The following is a 16,975-nucleotide window of genomic DNA, read 5'->3' as shown; positions in this document are numbered from 1 at the left end:
ACTTGAGTTCAGGAGTTCCAGACCAGCTTGAGCAACATAGCAATACTTCATTTCTACAAAAAGTTAAAGAATTAGCCAGACCTAGTGGTGTATGCCTGTAATCCCAGCTACTCAGGAGGCTGAGGTGGAAGGATCTCTTGAGCCCAGGAGGTTGAGGCTGTGGTAAGCCATGATTGCACTCCAGCCTGGGTGACAGAGTGAGACCCTGATTCAAAAAAATAAAAAGAATGAAAGAATGCTAGTTGTTATGGGTTGAATTGTGCCTCACCCCCTGGAAAAAGATAGGTTGAAGTCCTAATCCCCCAGTAATGAGACCTCATTTGGAGACAGGATCTTTGCAGAGATAAGTTAAAATTTCATTAGGGTGAGTCATAATCCAATTTGATTGGTGTCCTAAGAAAAAGGAAGAATTTAGGCCAGGATTAGCCTGTAATCCCAGCACTTTGGGAGGTAGAAGCGAGTGGATTGCCTGAGCCTGCGGGTTCGAGACCAGTCCGGGCAACTTGATGAGAACTCATCTCTAAAACAAACAAACAAACAAACAAACAATAAGCTGGTCATGGTAGCACATGCCTGTAGTTCCAACTACTTGAAAGACAAGTGGAAGTATCACAGGAGCCCAGCAGGTCAACGCTGGGTGGCTGTGAGCGTGCTACTGCACTCCAGCCTGGGCGACAGAGTGAGACTCTAACTCAAAAAACCAAAAAAATTTAAAAAAAAGAAAAAGGAGGAATTTAGACACAGAGACAGACACTTATAGAGGGAAGATGATGGGAAGAGATATTGGAGAAGATGGCCACCCTCAGGCTAAGGAACAACCCTCCTGGCACCTTGATCTTGGACTTCCAGCCCTCGGAACTGGGAGACTGCATTTGCGCGTTTAAACTACCCAATCTGTGGTACCGTGTCATGGCAGCCCTGGCAAAGGAACACAATAATACTCACCAGAAGATGCACGCACATATCTGGCCCCTGGGAAGGCGAATGTACCTCGGGGTAGGAAGAAACGGCCTTTCTCCCTCCCTGCCTCTATTTTGTCTCAGAGCAAATGCTCAGTGTCTGGTAAGCTCTTCCTGGCCAGGTTCTGCTCAGGGGAGGCAGCTGTAGTGTCAGGGAAAGGCCTAAGGCCGGGGTCCCTGCTCCAGTGCTGACAACACTGTGGAAGCTAGTGTGAGAAGTCATTGAACTTTTCAGAATCTCAGTTTTCTCAACTCTCAGTTGGGGCAAATACCCAAGCCTTCCAGAAAACTTGCAGGGTTATTGTGAGGTTCCAACGAGATACTTGGAAACATTTTTATAAACACCACAGCATTGATTACTGCGGCAGTTATTTCCATTAGGAGAGGGAATTATGAGAATGATAGAGAAATGTCACAGGGGAGCTTGGAGATAGACATTCCTGCTTCATTGGGAAATCTGATACTGTCTTGAGGGGCCCACAGCGGCAGAAACCCAGTGGCTGTGCTCACAAGTACACTAGCACTATCCTAGCCTAACCTTAGGTATGCCACTACCAAGTGGCAGCAGGGAGCCTGCTTATGTTATTTTGAATCTTTTCTTTTCTTTTTTCTTTTTTTGAGTCAGGGTCTCATTCTTTCATCCAGGCTGGAGTGCAGTGGTATGATCACGGTCACTGCAGCCTCAGTCTCCTGGGCTCAGGTGATCCTACCCCCTCAGCCTCCGTGGTAGCTGGGACTATAGGTGTGCATCACAACACCTAGCTACTTTTTTGATATTTTTTGTAGAGATGATTTGCTCTGCTGCCCGGGCTGGTCTCAAGATCGGAGGTTCAAGCAATCTTTCCACTTCGGCCTCCCAAAGTGCTGGTATTACAGGCATGAGCCACATTGTGCCTAGCCTGAAACTTTTTTTTGAGATTCCATAGGGAAGCAAAAAACTACTAGTTATTTAAGCCTGTTCTGTGCAAGGGACTTCATATTTGACATTTCATTGTATTCTCCTGATAATTCTCATAGATATGCCTAATGAGCCCTTATTTACAACTAAAGGTTGAATCTTAGAGAGTTTGGGTAACTTGCCACTATCACATAAGCAAAGCTGGGATTTGAACCCCTGAACTGTGAGGTGAGGCCTACAAAGCCTGAGTGCCACCCACATAATGCTTTTCCAAATTCAACATGGTGTTTTCTGCTTGTGCTTTCCTGGTAAGTTATGTGCTCCATGTCTTATTTAAATATATTAAAACAGCCCCCGTCTGTCACGACAAGAGTTGAACTTGATTGTTTCATTTACAGGTGATGCTTTAGAGCAAATCGTAACGAACTCAGGCCATCTGAGCACGTCTTTCCTCTCCAAGTAACCAAGTAACCATGTCCAGTCCTTGCCTTCTCCCTTCCTTCACAAAGAAGGTCGCAGCTCTTAGCTCTTTCTCCTTACATAAGCTCTTTAGAAAAGCTCCTTTCATTCTCAACACGCTTCACTTCAGGTCCCCTGGTCACAAGCCTTCTCTTCCTCCGTCTGTCTCTCTTCGTTATCGAAAAAGGATAACAACAGCCTGGGTGACAGAGTAAGACCCCAACCAAAAAAAAAAACAAACACTTTTATCCAAAGTCCCCCCAAAATTTGAAATCTGAAACACATTTGATCTCAAGCATTTCAGATAAGGTATACTAAATCTGTAAATGCGTGTGTGAGTGCGTGCGTGCATGCGTGCATGCGTGTGTGTGTGTATTACCTGTCCCGTGGAAGATACCTGTCTCCAAGGTGTCGACCAGTAGAGGCAAGCTAAAAAGCGCAAGAAGAGAAGAGAAAATGCGAGAAGAGAGAGAGAAAGTCAAGGAAGAGAGGGAGCCGCAGGACCCTGTCTTTCTTTTCCTTCTGCCACAAAGGTCCCACCCTCTCCACAATGAGGCCGACGTCCCCATCCCTTCTGGCACATCATTCTACAAGGCAACCAGGAGCTTCTTTCTCCTGTGGCTCTCTGGCGGGAACTACTTCGCGACTTGAATTTGTGCCCAACACCGGACAGACTTCTCTTCGCGGCTACAAACTCTGTTCCAGTTGAATACGACAGTGCCTCCTAGCAGAGTTGAACACTGGGGTGGAAAATGAGCTTCTTGAATTATGCCGGCAGTGCATGGGTTCTTTCCTACGAGTGGTTGGTCAGAGGGTGGCCACACAGGGCGGGTTCCCATGAGCTTGAATGAGCCAGGGGGCGTGAGGGTTGGCTTGCTATCAATTCATAAAGAGAGGTCAGGATGGCCAAGGGCTTACTCCGAGGCGCTGGGAGGGCGAGAGTTTCTGGCCATCCCTCTGGTTGACTCTGTAACCCCAGAACAAGTTCAGGCATCTGGCCCACAGCAGAAAAGTGGTAAACGAGGAAAAGAGTGAGCGCACTGTCCACACACGAAGAAAGCTAATCACTGGGCATCCAGTGAATGCTCGTTAGCTTCTCCTGCTTAGAAATCACTGAAAAAAATACCGAATTCAGGCCTGCACTGAAAATTCTGTGCTAAGAAATTACTTCAACCCACACTCTCCAGGAAGAGAGGTCACAATTGGGATCACTTTGGGAAGTGTGGGGAGGTCAGGGGAGCCTCTGATTGGTTCTGCTGTGGGCTTGGTTCTCTCTGGGTCTCTTTCTTTCTTTTCCTCTTCTCCTTCCTTCATTTGTTGAGCATCTAATGTGCACCCGACACTACTGGGACTACAACATTAAGAGGGCACAACCTTGGCTCTCGAAGAGTTTCCAGCCTCCAAGTTGGTTTTATCCCAGGCGGTATCCACCTTTCACAGGTGCTCGACTGAGCGTAAATCTGTCATGGAAAGATCAGATCTACTGGTACTCCACTTTGTATGGCACCTTTTACAATTTGCCAAGGAAGCTCATGTATTATCTTATTTAATTCTCACAAGAGTCTTGAGGGCCTGGTATTATTGATTATTTCTGTTAACAAAAAGGTGGGGTGGAAGATAAGGAAACTGGGAAGGAGAGGGCCCAGTCATGGCCCTGGGCGTTCAGAAGAGCAGAAGATTCGTCTCAGATTCCTATTATCGCCATTTCCATGAGCGTGTGACTGACACCTCAGTGATGGGAGTGGAATCGCATTTATCATCAGCTGACATTTCGCAGGCGGCTGCACCTCCGCTCCCCTGAGCTGTGATGACAAAAGTTTGTCTGATTTTCTTTTTAGCCTTCTCCCCCGCTCCCTGCCACCCCCAGTTCCTTTTCATCCCTTTGTTTGAGGGCAACTGATTCTCCCGTCTCTGGCCCGAGCGCACACATCAGTCTCTGGGGAGACCAGGCAGGCTTTCTTCCTCTCACTTCAAAGGCCCTCTGGGACACTCCACCCCATGGGATGAACGGAATGTGTGTTATTTTTTAGGAGGCTAAACTCGGCAGCAGAGCGGGGTAGGGGCATCTTGGGTGTGTTTCTTTCCTTTCGCATCCCTGGAGCCAATAGGGAAGCAGAGGATCATAAATGTCAGGGGCTAGGGGTTGGGGAGGTGGGGGGAGTTGGGCCCATGCAGGGGCTGCTCTGGGCCCAGAAGGGGGTTTCCTTTGTAGGCTCAGTGGCTCCACTGGGAAGCTTGAGACGAAGACTTCCCTGAGACCTTTGGAGCAGGATTTCCGAGAGGAGGGAGTCCTGATTCCTCTTGCCCGACCTCAAATCCCGTCCAACAAGAAAAGTAAACCCCCCGGGGAGGGGGGGCAGGAAGCTCTTTCTCTTGATCTGGAAAGGAACACCCTGTGGGCTGTTGCCACGGCTTCTTCCCCTGGCAGAAACCCCCTCCCCTTGCCACTCAGACATGTGTTTGGGAGAAGACAGCCACAGACCAGAGCTGAGTACATTGTTCAATAAACCAACATTCTGAATACAAAATCACTGATTCATGGGTGTGGTAGCTCACGCCTGTAATCCTAGTGCATTGGAGGCTGAGGTAGGAGGATGCCTTGAGCCCAGGAATTTGAGACTAACCTGGGCAACATAGAGAGACACTATTTCTGAAATAAAGAAAGAAATAAAATCGATTCTTATCCCCTGCTTCCCCGTGTATTTTTTGACCTCCCGGCAAGCTGGCAGTCCTCAGGGTGGGTTTGTCATGCCTAGACAATGGTCACAAGCCCAGATGCCTTCTGGAGCTGGCAAGCCAAGGGTCAGGGAGACCGGAGGGAGGGCTGCATGCGATAATTATCAAGATTTTGCTGCCTTTATTTCATTTGCCCGTTTTGAAATTAAGATTTTAAAATAGCTGGGCTCGGTGGCTCAGCCTGTAATCCCGCGCCTTTGGGAGGCTGAGGTGAGCGGTTTGCCTGAGCCCGCGGGTTGAGACCCGCCTGGGCAGCGAGACCTCATCTCTACAATAAATCAAAAAATCAGCCGGGCGTGGTAGTGCGCGCCTGTAGTTCTGGCTACTTGGAAGGCTGAGGCGGAAGGATAGCCGGAGCCCAGCAGATTTTAAAATGTGAAATCTCCAGACTTTTACCTGTTGGCTCAAAGTTTTGGAAAACACATGTGGGCCAAACAAGTGTTTTTGTGGGTTGGTTTCATCCTGGAGCACCAGCGTGCCGCCCTGCTCTGGGGATCCAGGTTACTGCTGCTAGCAGGGAGTGTGTGGGAGCTCTAGACCAGGCCTGCCTTATGTCCCTTCCCAGCTGTACCCCAGGCACCAGGCCCACCTAAAAGGGTCACCTGCAGTCACATTAAAGGGTCTACGGTCTAGAACCTGGGAGGAAAATAAAACTGGGGTAGGGTGAAATCTTACCAATGGTGGCTTAGTTTGGTCTCTCTGTTTTTTAAGTTGGATCTCACTCTGTTGCCCAGGCTGTGCAGTGGTGCCATCACAGCTCACTACAGCCTTGACCTCCTGGGCTCAGGAAATCTTTCTACCTCAGCCTCCTGAGTAGCTGGGACTACAGATGTGCACCACCACACCTGGCAAACTTTTTGATTTTTTTTTTTCTAGAGACAGGGTCTCACTATACTGCCCAGTCTCGAACTCCTGGGCTCAAGCAATCCACCTGCCTTGGCCTCCCAAAGTGCTGGGATTATAGATACGAGCCACTGTGCCTAGCCTAGTTTGGTTTCTTTAGGATATTAGGAAGGAGAATTAGGATATTAGGATATTAGGATATTAGGATATTGGGGGGACAATTCATTAACGCAACAGATATTAATTGAGCACCTAGTATGAGCTGTGACAGGTTCTAGAAATACAGCAGTGGACAGACAAAAGCCCCTTTTGGAGAACATTTTTGTGAGAAATTACTGGTAATAATTAGACACAAAGGTGATTTTGCGTGTTTGTTTATCTATATACACACAGGTTGGACATCCCAAATTTGAAAATCCAAAATCTTACATGTTCAAAAGTCTGAACATGTTTGATTCTGAACATGATGCCACAACTATAAAATTCCACACCAGACCTCACGTGATGGCTGGGCCACATTCAAAACACAGGTGCACAGCACATCGTGCATTCAGTGTCCCCAAGGGAGCAAAGACCATCCCAGCCACCTTTAGCTGCAATACATCTCTTCTGAGCGTGTCCAGATTCCCCCATGCAAGCATGCCCACAAAGGGTAATAAAATGGCTTGTGTGCAGGGCAGGTGGGCGGTGACAAATTCTCCATGACACCCATGTGGAGACAAGACCTGTGTACATTACTCACTGTACTGTTTTGCTTAGTCTCTGCTCTGTGGTGTAAAAATATTGTTGACAGTATCAAAAAGACCTACATGGTAACCCTGTGGGTAATGCAAATATTCCAAAAATTCATCCAATGCAGTGGCTCACGTCTGTAATACCAACACTTTGGGAGGCTGAAGCTGGAGGATCACTTGAGCCCAAGGAGTTCTAGATCAACTTAGGCAACATAGTGAGACCTTGTCTCTGCAAAAAAATGAAAAAAAATTAGCTGGGTGTGGTGGCTCATGCCTGTAGTCCAAGCTACTTGGGAGGCTGAGGTGGAAGGACCGCCTTATCTTAGGAGGTTGAGGCTGTGGTGAGCTGTGATTGTGCCACTGTACTCCAGTCTAGGTGACAGAGTGAGACTCTGACTCAAAAAACAAAAATTCTAAAATCCAAAAAAAAAAAAAAAAAAAAATCTGAAATCTGAAACACTTCTGGTCCCAAGAATTTTGGATAAGGGATATTCAACCTGTAAATACCTCTGTGTGTGTGTGTGTGTGTGTGTGTGTGTGTGTGTGTGTGTGTATTACTTGTCTGGTGGAGGACGCCTACCTCCAGGAGGTCGATGAGCAGAGGTAAGCTAAGAAGGGTGATGGATAAAGGTGACCATGTGTGCTCTGAAGGTGGAGTTTGGGTCTCTAGACTCAGCAGACCTATGACTGCCTTTCCTGCATTTCTCAGTTCCATGAACCAGTAAAATCTAAATAAACCAGTGAAGTCTGGTTTATGGGACTGAGTCTTCTGCTTCAGTTTGTTGGGCTTCTGCCACCTGCCACTGAAAGTCTCCTCCTAATATATTTTTGCACCTGCTTGTGCATCCTCAGTGAGTGCTGAGCAAGTGTGGGGAAGGAGCATCCACAGAGCAGAGTAAAGGCTGGGCAGGCCCACCAGCAGGCCCACTCCTGACCAGCCTTCGAGAGCAGCACAGGGGAACCCTGTGTGTGAGTGGCGTGGTGGGTAACCAGGCTCCGGGCCACACTGCACTGGCTGGTCCGTGCCCAGGAGGGTGTCCCACAGGTTCTGCAGAGCCTTTTTTTCTCAGATAAGTGGGAGCTCCTCTAAGTGGCCTCTGCACAGGTGTGGACCACAGGAGGCTGGTACGGGGAGGGGTGGCTCAAACCCTAGCCCCTCTGATGTCCTAGAACCTCAGGGAGTGATGCTGGCCCACACGGTGGTACCAGTGCATTTGGTTTGGCCATAAGTGAAGGCGAATTAAGGTTGACAATATAAGAGTTAGGTTCTTGATCAAGAAGGTGGAGGTATAGCCGGGCTCGGTGGCTCAGTCTGTGATCCCGCGCCTTGGGAGGCTGAGGTGAGTGGATTGCCTGAGCCCGTGGGTTCGAGACCCGCCTGGGCAACTTGGCGAGACCTCATCTCTACAACAAATCAAAAAATTAGCCGGGCGTGGTAGCACATGCCTGTAGTTCCAGCTACTTGGAAAGCTGAGGTGGAAGGATCGCTGGAGCCCAGCAGGTTGAGGCTGCGGTGGTTGGGAGCGGCCACTGCACTCCAGTCTGGGCGACAGACTGAGACTCCGACTCAAAAAAATAATAATAATAAAAAAGAAGGTGGAAGTACGAACTGTCTATGTACGATGCCTCAATTTTGTGCTCTCTTTGGGCTGCTTGGGATGACTCCTCTCATACTAGAGCAAGGGTCCCCAACCCCTACTGGTCTGTGGCCTGTTAGGAACTGGATTGCACAGCAGGAGAGGAACAGCAGGAGAGTGAGCAAAGCTTCATCTATATTTATAGCTGCTCCCCATTGCTCGCATTACCACCTGAGCTCTGCCTCCCGTCAGATCAGTGGCATTAGATTCTCATAGGAGCATGAACCCTATTGTGAACTGTGCATGTGAGGGCCCTATGTTGTGGCTCCTTGTCAGAATCTAATGCCTGATGATCTGAGGTGGAGTGGAGGTGATGCTAGTGCTGGAGAAAGGACCCCTGATGCCAGAAAGGTTGGGGACCGCAGCTGTAGAGAAGTGTTACTTAACTTTTTGAAGCTTCAGTTTTCTTATCTGCTAAATAGAAACAATGGCTACCATATCATGGTTGATAAGGTGAAATGAAAATCATGTGTATAACATCCAGGGTCAGGGAGTTGCTTCTGAAAGTTGATATTATCCTCACCCTACTACTGTCTGGACCCCACATCAGTGAATTCTACGTGGATGAAATCAGACTCCTTCTGCTTAGGGTCACCATCTGACTGAGATTGCAAAGGCAAGTTCTGTGCTAATTTCGGTAGTGTTAATTGGTCTAAAAGGAAAGACTTCAAAAAATCATAGTTCCTTTCATTCGTGTAGAACTTTACAGTCATTGGTTAGTTTTAGTAACAGTCCATCACTGAGTCCTCCTGACAGCCTGGTAAGGCAGGAGTCATTCTGCCCAGTTTTCAGATTTGGAAGTAAGCTCAAGGAAGCTGAGTATAAGAATCAGAGACCAGCCGGGCTCAGTGGCTCAGCCTGTAGTCCCGTGCCTTTGGGAGGCTAAGGTGAGTGGATTGCCTGAGCCCGTGGGTTCGAGACCCGCCTGGGCAACTTGGCGAGACCTCATCTCTACAATAAATCAAAAATCAGCCGGGCGTGGTAGCGCATGTCTATAATTCCGGCTACTCGGAAGGCTGAGTCGGAAGGATCGCCGGAGCCCAGCAGGTCGAGGCTGCGGTGGCTGGGAGCAGCCACTACACTCCAGTCTGAGCGACAGAGTAAGACGCCAACTCAAAAAAAAAAAAAAGAATCAGAGAACCAGGAAGTCACAGCACAGGGACCGAGCAGTCACTTTGGTGGCCTGTGGAGGTCTTGAGGGTCTCCCTGGGCAGGGTTGGGTGAGGGAGGACTCAGGGTCTGCCCCTGGGGAGATGGGCAGGTGGGGAGATGCTGCCACATTTGCTGCTAGTTGGGTATTTAATAAATCAAAACATCAGCCTGCCATGGTAGCGCATGCCTGTAATTCCGGCTACTCGGAAGGCTGAGGCAGAAGGATCGCCGGAGCCCAGCGGGCGAGGCTGCGGTGACCGGGAGCGGCCACTGCACTCCAGTCTGGGCGACAGAGTGAGACTCCAACTCAAAAAAAAAAAAAAGTATCCATTTTCCTTCCACTTAAGGAAACGGAGGAATATGAAAGCTCAAGTCATACAATTAGTAAAAACTTAGCCAGATCCTCTAGAATTGAAATCTAGAGGACTTTTGCTAAAAACAAAAACAAAAACAAAGCTCTTAAGTTTCAAAAGGCCTTGTGGTTTCTACAACTTATTAAAGAAAATGGTGACTAGCCCCTGCTGCTATCCCTAACTTGTATGATTGCTGGTTAGGACAGAAAAGAAAACACAAGATTTGCTTACATTATTTGCTTATTTTTACTGTGAAAATTGCAATGGACCCTTTTCCTTGAACTATGATCTTATTCAGTGGCTATAAAATGCCACACAGCAGGAGGGCAATACATATTAACGCACTGAATGAGGCCTTGGGACTTGTTCCTGCTTCCTAGAGACAGAGCTGTCTGACCCAACTGCTGACAAATCCTTCCCTCCGTGATGAGTAGTGGGAGCATCTTCCCTTCTGTGCTCACATGTGAGCCCCAGCAGCCTTGTCCTCTCCTCTCTGCCTCTCTCCATCCCCTTTACCAATGAGTCATCTGGGCGATCCTCTGTAGACAGCAGATTTCACTGCCGACAGGAACTGGGCAGATGTGCGGTGAGGGGGATGCCCACAGCTCTTCTCCCACCCTGGGTTCATGAGGAAGAAACATAGGACATGGTGTTGGTGCGCTGGGACCATGACACCTGCCTCATTGGTGGCAGCAGCTTGGGAACTGGAGGGCTTGCCTCTGCAGCTCCAGTTCTTGGCATCAGCCTGAAGGCCAGGACCCACTCCCCAGAAGTCAGAATCTTTTTTTTTTTTTGAGTTAGAGTCTCACTCTGTCGCCCAGACTGGAGTGCAGTGGCCGCTCCCGGCCACCGCAGCCTCGACCTGCTGGGCTCCGGCAATCCTTCCGCCTCAGCCTTCCGAGTAGCCGGAATTACAGGCGCGCTACCACGACTGGCTAATTTTTGATTTTATTGTAGAGATGAAGTCTTGCCTGCCCAGGCGGGTCTTGAACCCAAGGGCTCGGGCAATCCACTCACCTCAGCCTCCCAAAGGCGCGGGATTACAGGCTGAGCCACCGAGCCCGGCAGAAGCCAGAATCTTATACTCAGGCCTCCTAAAGCTGTAGGAGCTACTAGATCAAGTAGAGAGCAAGACTGGCTCCCCTGTGCCCTGCTCTGCCTCTACTCTTCCTGGCAGGATCTTAGGAGAGAGAGAATGGGGTTTGGAGGCTCCAGGGACTCCATCTGGGCCTCTGGGGGTGTTGGCCCCACCTGACCTGGGTTGTCTGTTTTCCCACTGTGTTTGCAGCAGGTGATAGTGTAAGGCCAGCATGTGGCCCTGCCACTGAACACAGAGTCAGAGGGAAAAAGAAAGAAAGGCCTTAGCAGACGCAGCCTCCCTCTTCCCAGGAAGGTGCCAAGCTTGTCCGCAGGACCACAGCTCCCGTTCCCTCGCCCCGGCGGAGACTGTTCTGGTCAGGAAACTTTGGGCAGGCAGCATGATGGAATGCATTTTGACACCATAGAGACCTAGATTCAAATCCTGACCCCTCCTGGCTCTTTGGCCTCTCTGGTCTCCTCTTCTGATATGAGGGGCATGGGGTTCTTGCATCAGCCCTCAAAGGAAAGAGGTTTCAGTGTAAAAGATTATGATGATGTGACCCCAGAGGGCTAAATGTGGGTATATGGGCTCTTGGCCAAGGCTACCCTTTGGGCGATGAGGTCTTGGGTAAGTAGTTTTGTATATGAAAGCTGGCATCACCCCAAATCAGAATGTCACCATCATTTTGGGACCCAAGCCCGTGTGATCCTGTAAATGAGCCAGGGAGAATGATCTGCAGACCAGGCCACCATCCTAGAACCAGAGCCTGACCCGAGGTCTCAGGATGACTTCATCAGTGGGAGTCCTGGAGCTCCTTGAGGTATCTGGTAGACCCTACTAGCTGTTGAGTGAGGAGCGAGTGGAGAATTGGAGAGTGCTCTGAAGGGGAGAAATTGGAAGGGGGTTTAGAAAATTGTGAGGAAGACACTCCGATGCCTGGAACCCCAAGGCTCAGGGCCTGGGACAGAGCCTGCTTACCCAGGTCTAAGGGTGGTCATGTCTTGGGTGAAGCCCAGGCTAGATAGCTGCGTGACTCAGTGCTTAATTTAAGCTTGGGGTTAAAGTGCAAGGGATTTGAGATTGTTAGAATGGAAAAGGGATTTAAAAATTACTAAATTCAGCTTTGTGGGGGCTTGAAGTGTGGGGGCATAGAGACAAGAGGCAAGAAGTGAAGTGGCTTTCTCCCACACCTGCTCACATCTCAGAAAGTGGAAGTTGTGCGGTGGCATCTGTGGTTGCAGCGTTGTGTCTTACAGGGTTGTGTGGAGCTGGGTGTGTGCCTGTGTGATGACTGATTCCATGTGTCTACTTGACTGGGCCATGAGGTGCCTAGATATTTGGTCAAACATTATTCTCGGTGCATCTGTGAGGGTGTTTCTTGGTGGGATCACCTTTGAATCAGTAGACTGAGTAAAGCAGACTGCCATTCCTAATGTGGGTGGGCTCCATCTAATCAGGTGAAAGCTGAAATAGAACAAAAGTGTTGATTCTCCCCAAGCAAGAGAGAATTCCTCTTGACTGACTGCCTTTGAGCTGGGCAATTGTTTTTTTTTTCCTTGCCCTTGAACTTGAACTACAACATTGGCTTTTCCTGGTCCTTAAGCCTGCACGCTTGCCAGCTTACTTTGTGGATCCTGACATTTGTCAGTTTTCATAATCACATGAGCCTATTTCTTTTTTTTTCTTTTTGGAGTCAGGTTCTCACTCTGTCACTCAGGCTAGAGTGCAGTGGCATCATCACAGCTCATTGCATAGTCTACCTTGATTGCTTAGGCAATCTTTCCACCTCAGTCTCCCAAGTAACTAGGACTACAGTGTATGCCACCACGCTTGGCTAATTTTTAAATTTTTTGTAGAGACAAGATTTCTCTATGTTGCCTAGGCTGGCCTCGAACTCCCGGTGGTAGACTCAAGCAATCCTCCCTTACAGGCATGAGGCAATGCACTTAGCTGAGCCTATTCCTTATAATGCCCGCCCCCCCCACATCACACACACCCTACTGGTTATGTTTCTCTGGAGAACCCTGACTAACACAGCCAAGATTGTGTGTCATGTAGGCTTAAAGTTTTGCAGTGAGTTTGGCCCAGAACAAGGGGCATTAGCTCATTTTGGAGGTGTGGCTAGGTGTTGAGTATTGGGTCTTCTTACTTGGGAGGGTGAATCCAGGAGGGACATAATGGAGGCTTCCTTTTCCTGTCCTTTGGGGAATCCCACTTCTATTCCCTCATCCTGGGAGATCGCAGACTGAGCAAGCTCCTCTCCCAGGAAGGCAGTCCTTCACTTGGCTGGCCGCAACCGACCCCCTTGAGTAAGCCTGGCCTCTGGGTAATGTGCCTCGGGGCCCTGCTTGTCCCTCTCCAGGGGTCCCACAGGTTACTGGTTGATTCCTGAGGACTCAGTGGGAGCTGAAACCTGAGGCAGGGGGACATGTCTGTTTTCCTGGAGCAGTCTCCTGGGGCCCATGCTTCCTACACTCAAGACCCCTATTCTGTGTGTAAATCTGTGGAGAGGGGCCAGGGACAAAACAAAACAAAACATCTAGGACTGTTTCTGCTTGCCTGCTGCCCAGGGAAGGGACTGAAGGGCATAGAGGCTGGGCAAGGCACTGCCTTCCCAGGAGACCCTGCAACCCCCAGGGAACAGTGTCTCTGCCCAGAGGTTTGCTGCCTGAATCCTCTGAAAGACAGACCCCCTCAAACTCCTGTCACTTTCCCTCAATTCCAGCACACCCTCTTCATTAGTGGAAAGAGCCCTGAGCTAGTAGGCTAGTAGGTGAGAGATTTGACAGCATTGCCATGTCACTGTTTCTGGGTGACCTTAGGTGAGTTGCTCTCCCCTGGTTTGTTCACCTGCAAAATAGGAATAATGATCAAATCTGCTTTTCTGGTTATTTTGAGATGCAGTGAGATAATGTAGGTAAAGTGCTTTGGAAAATTAAACCATGCTACACAAGTACAGGTATTTATTATTATTAAACAACTCTGAGTTCTAATAATCTCTCTCTCTCTCTCTCTCTCTCTCTCTCTCTCTCTCGGCACGGTCTGGTCTTTTAATATGCTCTCTCTTAGGAAGACCAAGCCAGTGCTTTTTAATCTTTAATGTGCATATAAATGACTTTGGATCTTGTTAAAATACAGACTCCGATTCAGTAGGTCAGAGTCAACCCGGATTCTGCGTTTTCTTGCTTCCAGATGATGTTACTACTTCTAGTCTAGACCTGAATTTACATTTCACAGGAAAGATGCACAAAATCTTTCTGTGGCGGATTGAAAAGAAACAGCATAGAAAATACAACAGAAGTATGGGTTTATTAAAAGAGGTGTAGTCAAAGATGGCTGTTGTCACAAAAGATAAAGTTGGTCTTTGTGAAAACAGAAAGGAGGGGAAGGGAAAGAGAGAAGGAGGGAGATGGGGGTGGGGGGTGGAGAGAGAGAAACAAGGGGATCCAGGAAGCCTGGACTGATCACTTCCTAGCCTTCTCTGTGGAACAGTCCCCATTGGTCTTACTAAGGGAGTCTGTGCTGCCCATTCTTGAGCCCACACTGTTGAGGATTTTTTCAATTTCTCCTGGGATGTTCTGCTTGTCCTCATTCTCAGTCTCCCGGTGGTAGAAGTAATTGAAGTTTGAAACAATGACAGGCACGGGGAGGGCAATGGTGAGGACTCCTGCGATGGCGCATAGAGTGCCCACGATCTTCCCCCCCGGAGTGGTTGGGCACATGTCCCCGTAGCCTACAGTTGTCATGGTGACCACTGCCCACCAGAAGCCATCAGGAATGCTGGAGAAATGGGACTCGGGCTCATCCACCTCAGCAAAGTAGACCGCACTGGAGAAGAGGATGACTCCAATGAAGAGGAAGAAGATGAGCAGCCCCAGCTCCCGCATGGAAGCCTTCAGCGTCTGCCCCAGGATCTGCAGCCCCTTGGAGTGGCGGGAGAGCTTGAAGATGCGGAAGACCCTCACCAGGCGGATGATTCTCAGGATGGCCAGGGACATGTTCTGCTGAGCACTCGGCTCAGTCTCCTGAACCAGCTCTGTGATGAGAGTTGCAAAGTAAGGGATGATGGAGATGATATCAATGATGTTCATGATGTTTCTGAAGAAGCCCGTCTTGCTGGGGCAGACCGTGAACCGGAGCACCAGCTCGAAGGTGAACCACATGATGCAGGTAGACTCCACCATGAAGAAAGGGTCGGTGAACATGGTCTGGGGGAGGACTGTCTTGCTCATGTTGAGGCTGGGATCCCTGACCACCTTCAGCTCCCTGTCCTCTCGGAACTCTGGGAGTGTCTCCAGGCAGAAGATGGTGATGGAGATGACCACAACCAACACCGAGACCACAGCCACACCACGGGCGGCGCTGGAGCTCTCGGGGTACTCAAAGAGGAGCCAGAACTGACGGTGGATGTCATCGGTGGGGAGCAGTGTTTCAGGGTCTTTGATGAAGCCCTCATCCTCTCGGAACTGGTCCATGGCCTCACTACCCAGCTCATAGAAGGAGATCTCATCCGCAAAGACGTCAATGGGAACATTGGCCGGGCGCCGGATTTTCCCACCAGATTGATAGTAATAAAGAATTCCATCAAAACTGGGCCGGTTCCGGTCAAAGAAATACTCATTCCTCATGGAGTCAAAGAACTGCATCCTTTTCTCCCGGTCTCCCAGGAGGGTCTCTGGGAACTGATTGAGGGTTCTGAGCTGGGTCTCAAACCTCAGGCCAGCAATGTTGATGATCACCCGCTGGTTTCCTTCATTCAAGACCACTGGTTCAGGGCCTGGGGGCTCCACATAGTCTTCCAAGAGCTTGGAGAAGGCCGTCTCATGGCTGGTGCTGTCGCTGATGAGGGTCTTCCAGTTGGAGAAGGGGCTGCTCCCAGGACGGCCTTTTAGGCTGGTTGGGTCGAAGTCTGTGGCGTAGCCGGGCTCTTCCTGGATTTCGTCTGAGTTATCAAAATTGACCAGAGCAACCTCCATTTCCTTCCAGCCACACACATCCATTCTAGGGGAGTCGAGGAAGAAGCATGAAGACCCTCAGTCTTCGCAGCCTGCTGGGAGCTGTGGAGGAGAAGAAGTTCATTACACAGGAGCCAGGGTGGGATGCAGCTGGTTCCTGATCACTGAGATAGGGTTTACCAACAGGTTAAACAGTGACTTATTTGTAGCTTGGGAAGGAACGTCATGGTTGTTTTGGCAACATGCTTCCCTTAGCATCGATTTACACTCCTTGAGTTGGCACACACTAGATTGCAAAGAAGGAGACTGACTGAGGGGAAAACTCTCCTCAGCAAAGGAGGCTCTCCATGCATGATGACAGAGAGGAGCCAGAGTAAAAGAGGAAGTTAACATTCCTTAATAACAAAAAATATGATTTGGATGTGTCTGAAGTCCTTCCATCTACCCAACACATTTTCGTGCCCAGTCTCATTTGTCATGCCTCTCCTTCTCTCGCACCACCAGCCAGTGCCTCACACATTCTTTTGGTCATATCTTCAGAATATTTCTGGAATTCAGCCATTTTGCATCACCTCTCCCTCTGCTTCTTAGACCAAGTGTGAGGGTTGGGTGAGGATATAGGAACCCAAACTGGGATTCTTCTGGGAAGGAAGAAAAAGAGAGCAGAGGCTGGGAGGCCAATGAGCAGTGTCTTCTGAACTACCCCTCAACTGGAAGTAACTCCTAGGATACTCTGATGGAACCTCTGATGAGATAGCGTGTAAAGTGATGGGTGGAAGGTCACTCTCTTATAGCTATTGTTTTTGTCAACTTCTCCACAAAACAGGAACTTAGAAACCATCAGTTGCTGGAACGTTGTTGGCCCGAGTCCAAGGTGTTCATGGGGAATGATGTCATTTTGGGACTGGCAGTAGTGGGATACTACTAGGGTGGGGCTGGGGACATAATATGGATAAGGGTATCTGATCTCAAACCAGGCAAAGTGGGGACCAAAGGGAGGTCCAAGCTTTATCTGAACGATGTCCACTTGTATACCTAATCCTAAATTTTACCCCATATCTTTAAAATAAAAAAAATCATTTTAATTTGTAAATTAATAATTCCCCTCCCCCCTCCCCTGTGTGTGTGTGTGTGTGTGTGTGTGTGTGTGTGTGTGTGTGTGTGTATT

At 49.1% G+C, this 16,975-nt stretch overlaps 1 protein-coding gene across 1 annotated transcript; it reads right to left on the bottom strand.

Moving 5' to 3' along the window:
* Window positions 1-14,289: 14,289 nt before the first annotated feature.
* Window positions 14,290-16,217, bottom strand: KCNA10 (potassium voltage-gated channel subfamily A member 10). The gene has a single exon (XM_008068474.1). It carries the CDS (start codon window positions 15,850-15,852, stop codon window positions 14,317-14,319), a length of 1,536 nt encoding a protein of 511 aa, XP_008066665.1. The 5' UTR covers window positions 15,853-16,217; the 3' UTR covers window positions 14,290-14,316.
* Between the last annotated feature and the right edge of the window lie 758 nt (window positions 16,218-16,975).

This window comes from Carlito syrichta, unplaced genomic scaffold (assembly GCF_000164805.1).
Source record: "Carlito syrichta isolate Samal-C Ts95f unplaced genomic scaffold, Tarsius_syrichta-2.0.1 Scaffold311032, whole genome shotgun sequence".
Classification (NCBI taxonomy): Eukaryota; Metazoa; Chordata; class Mammalia; order Primates; family Tarsiidae; genus Carlito; species Carlito syrichta.
Note: the sequence above shows the minus strand (reverse complement) of the source record. Positions and strands in the feature narration are given on the sequence as shown.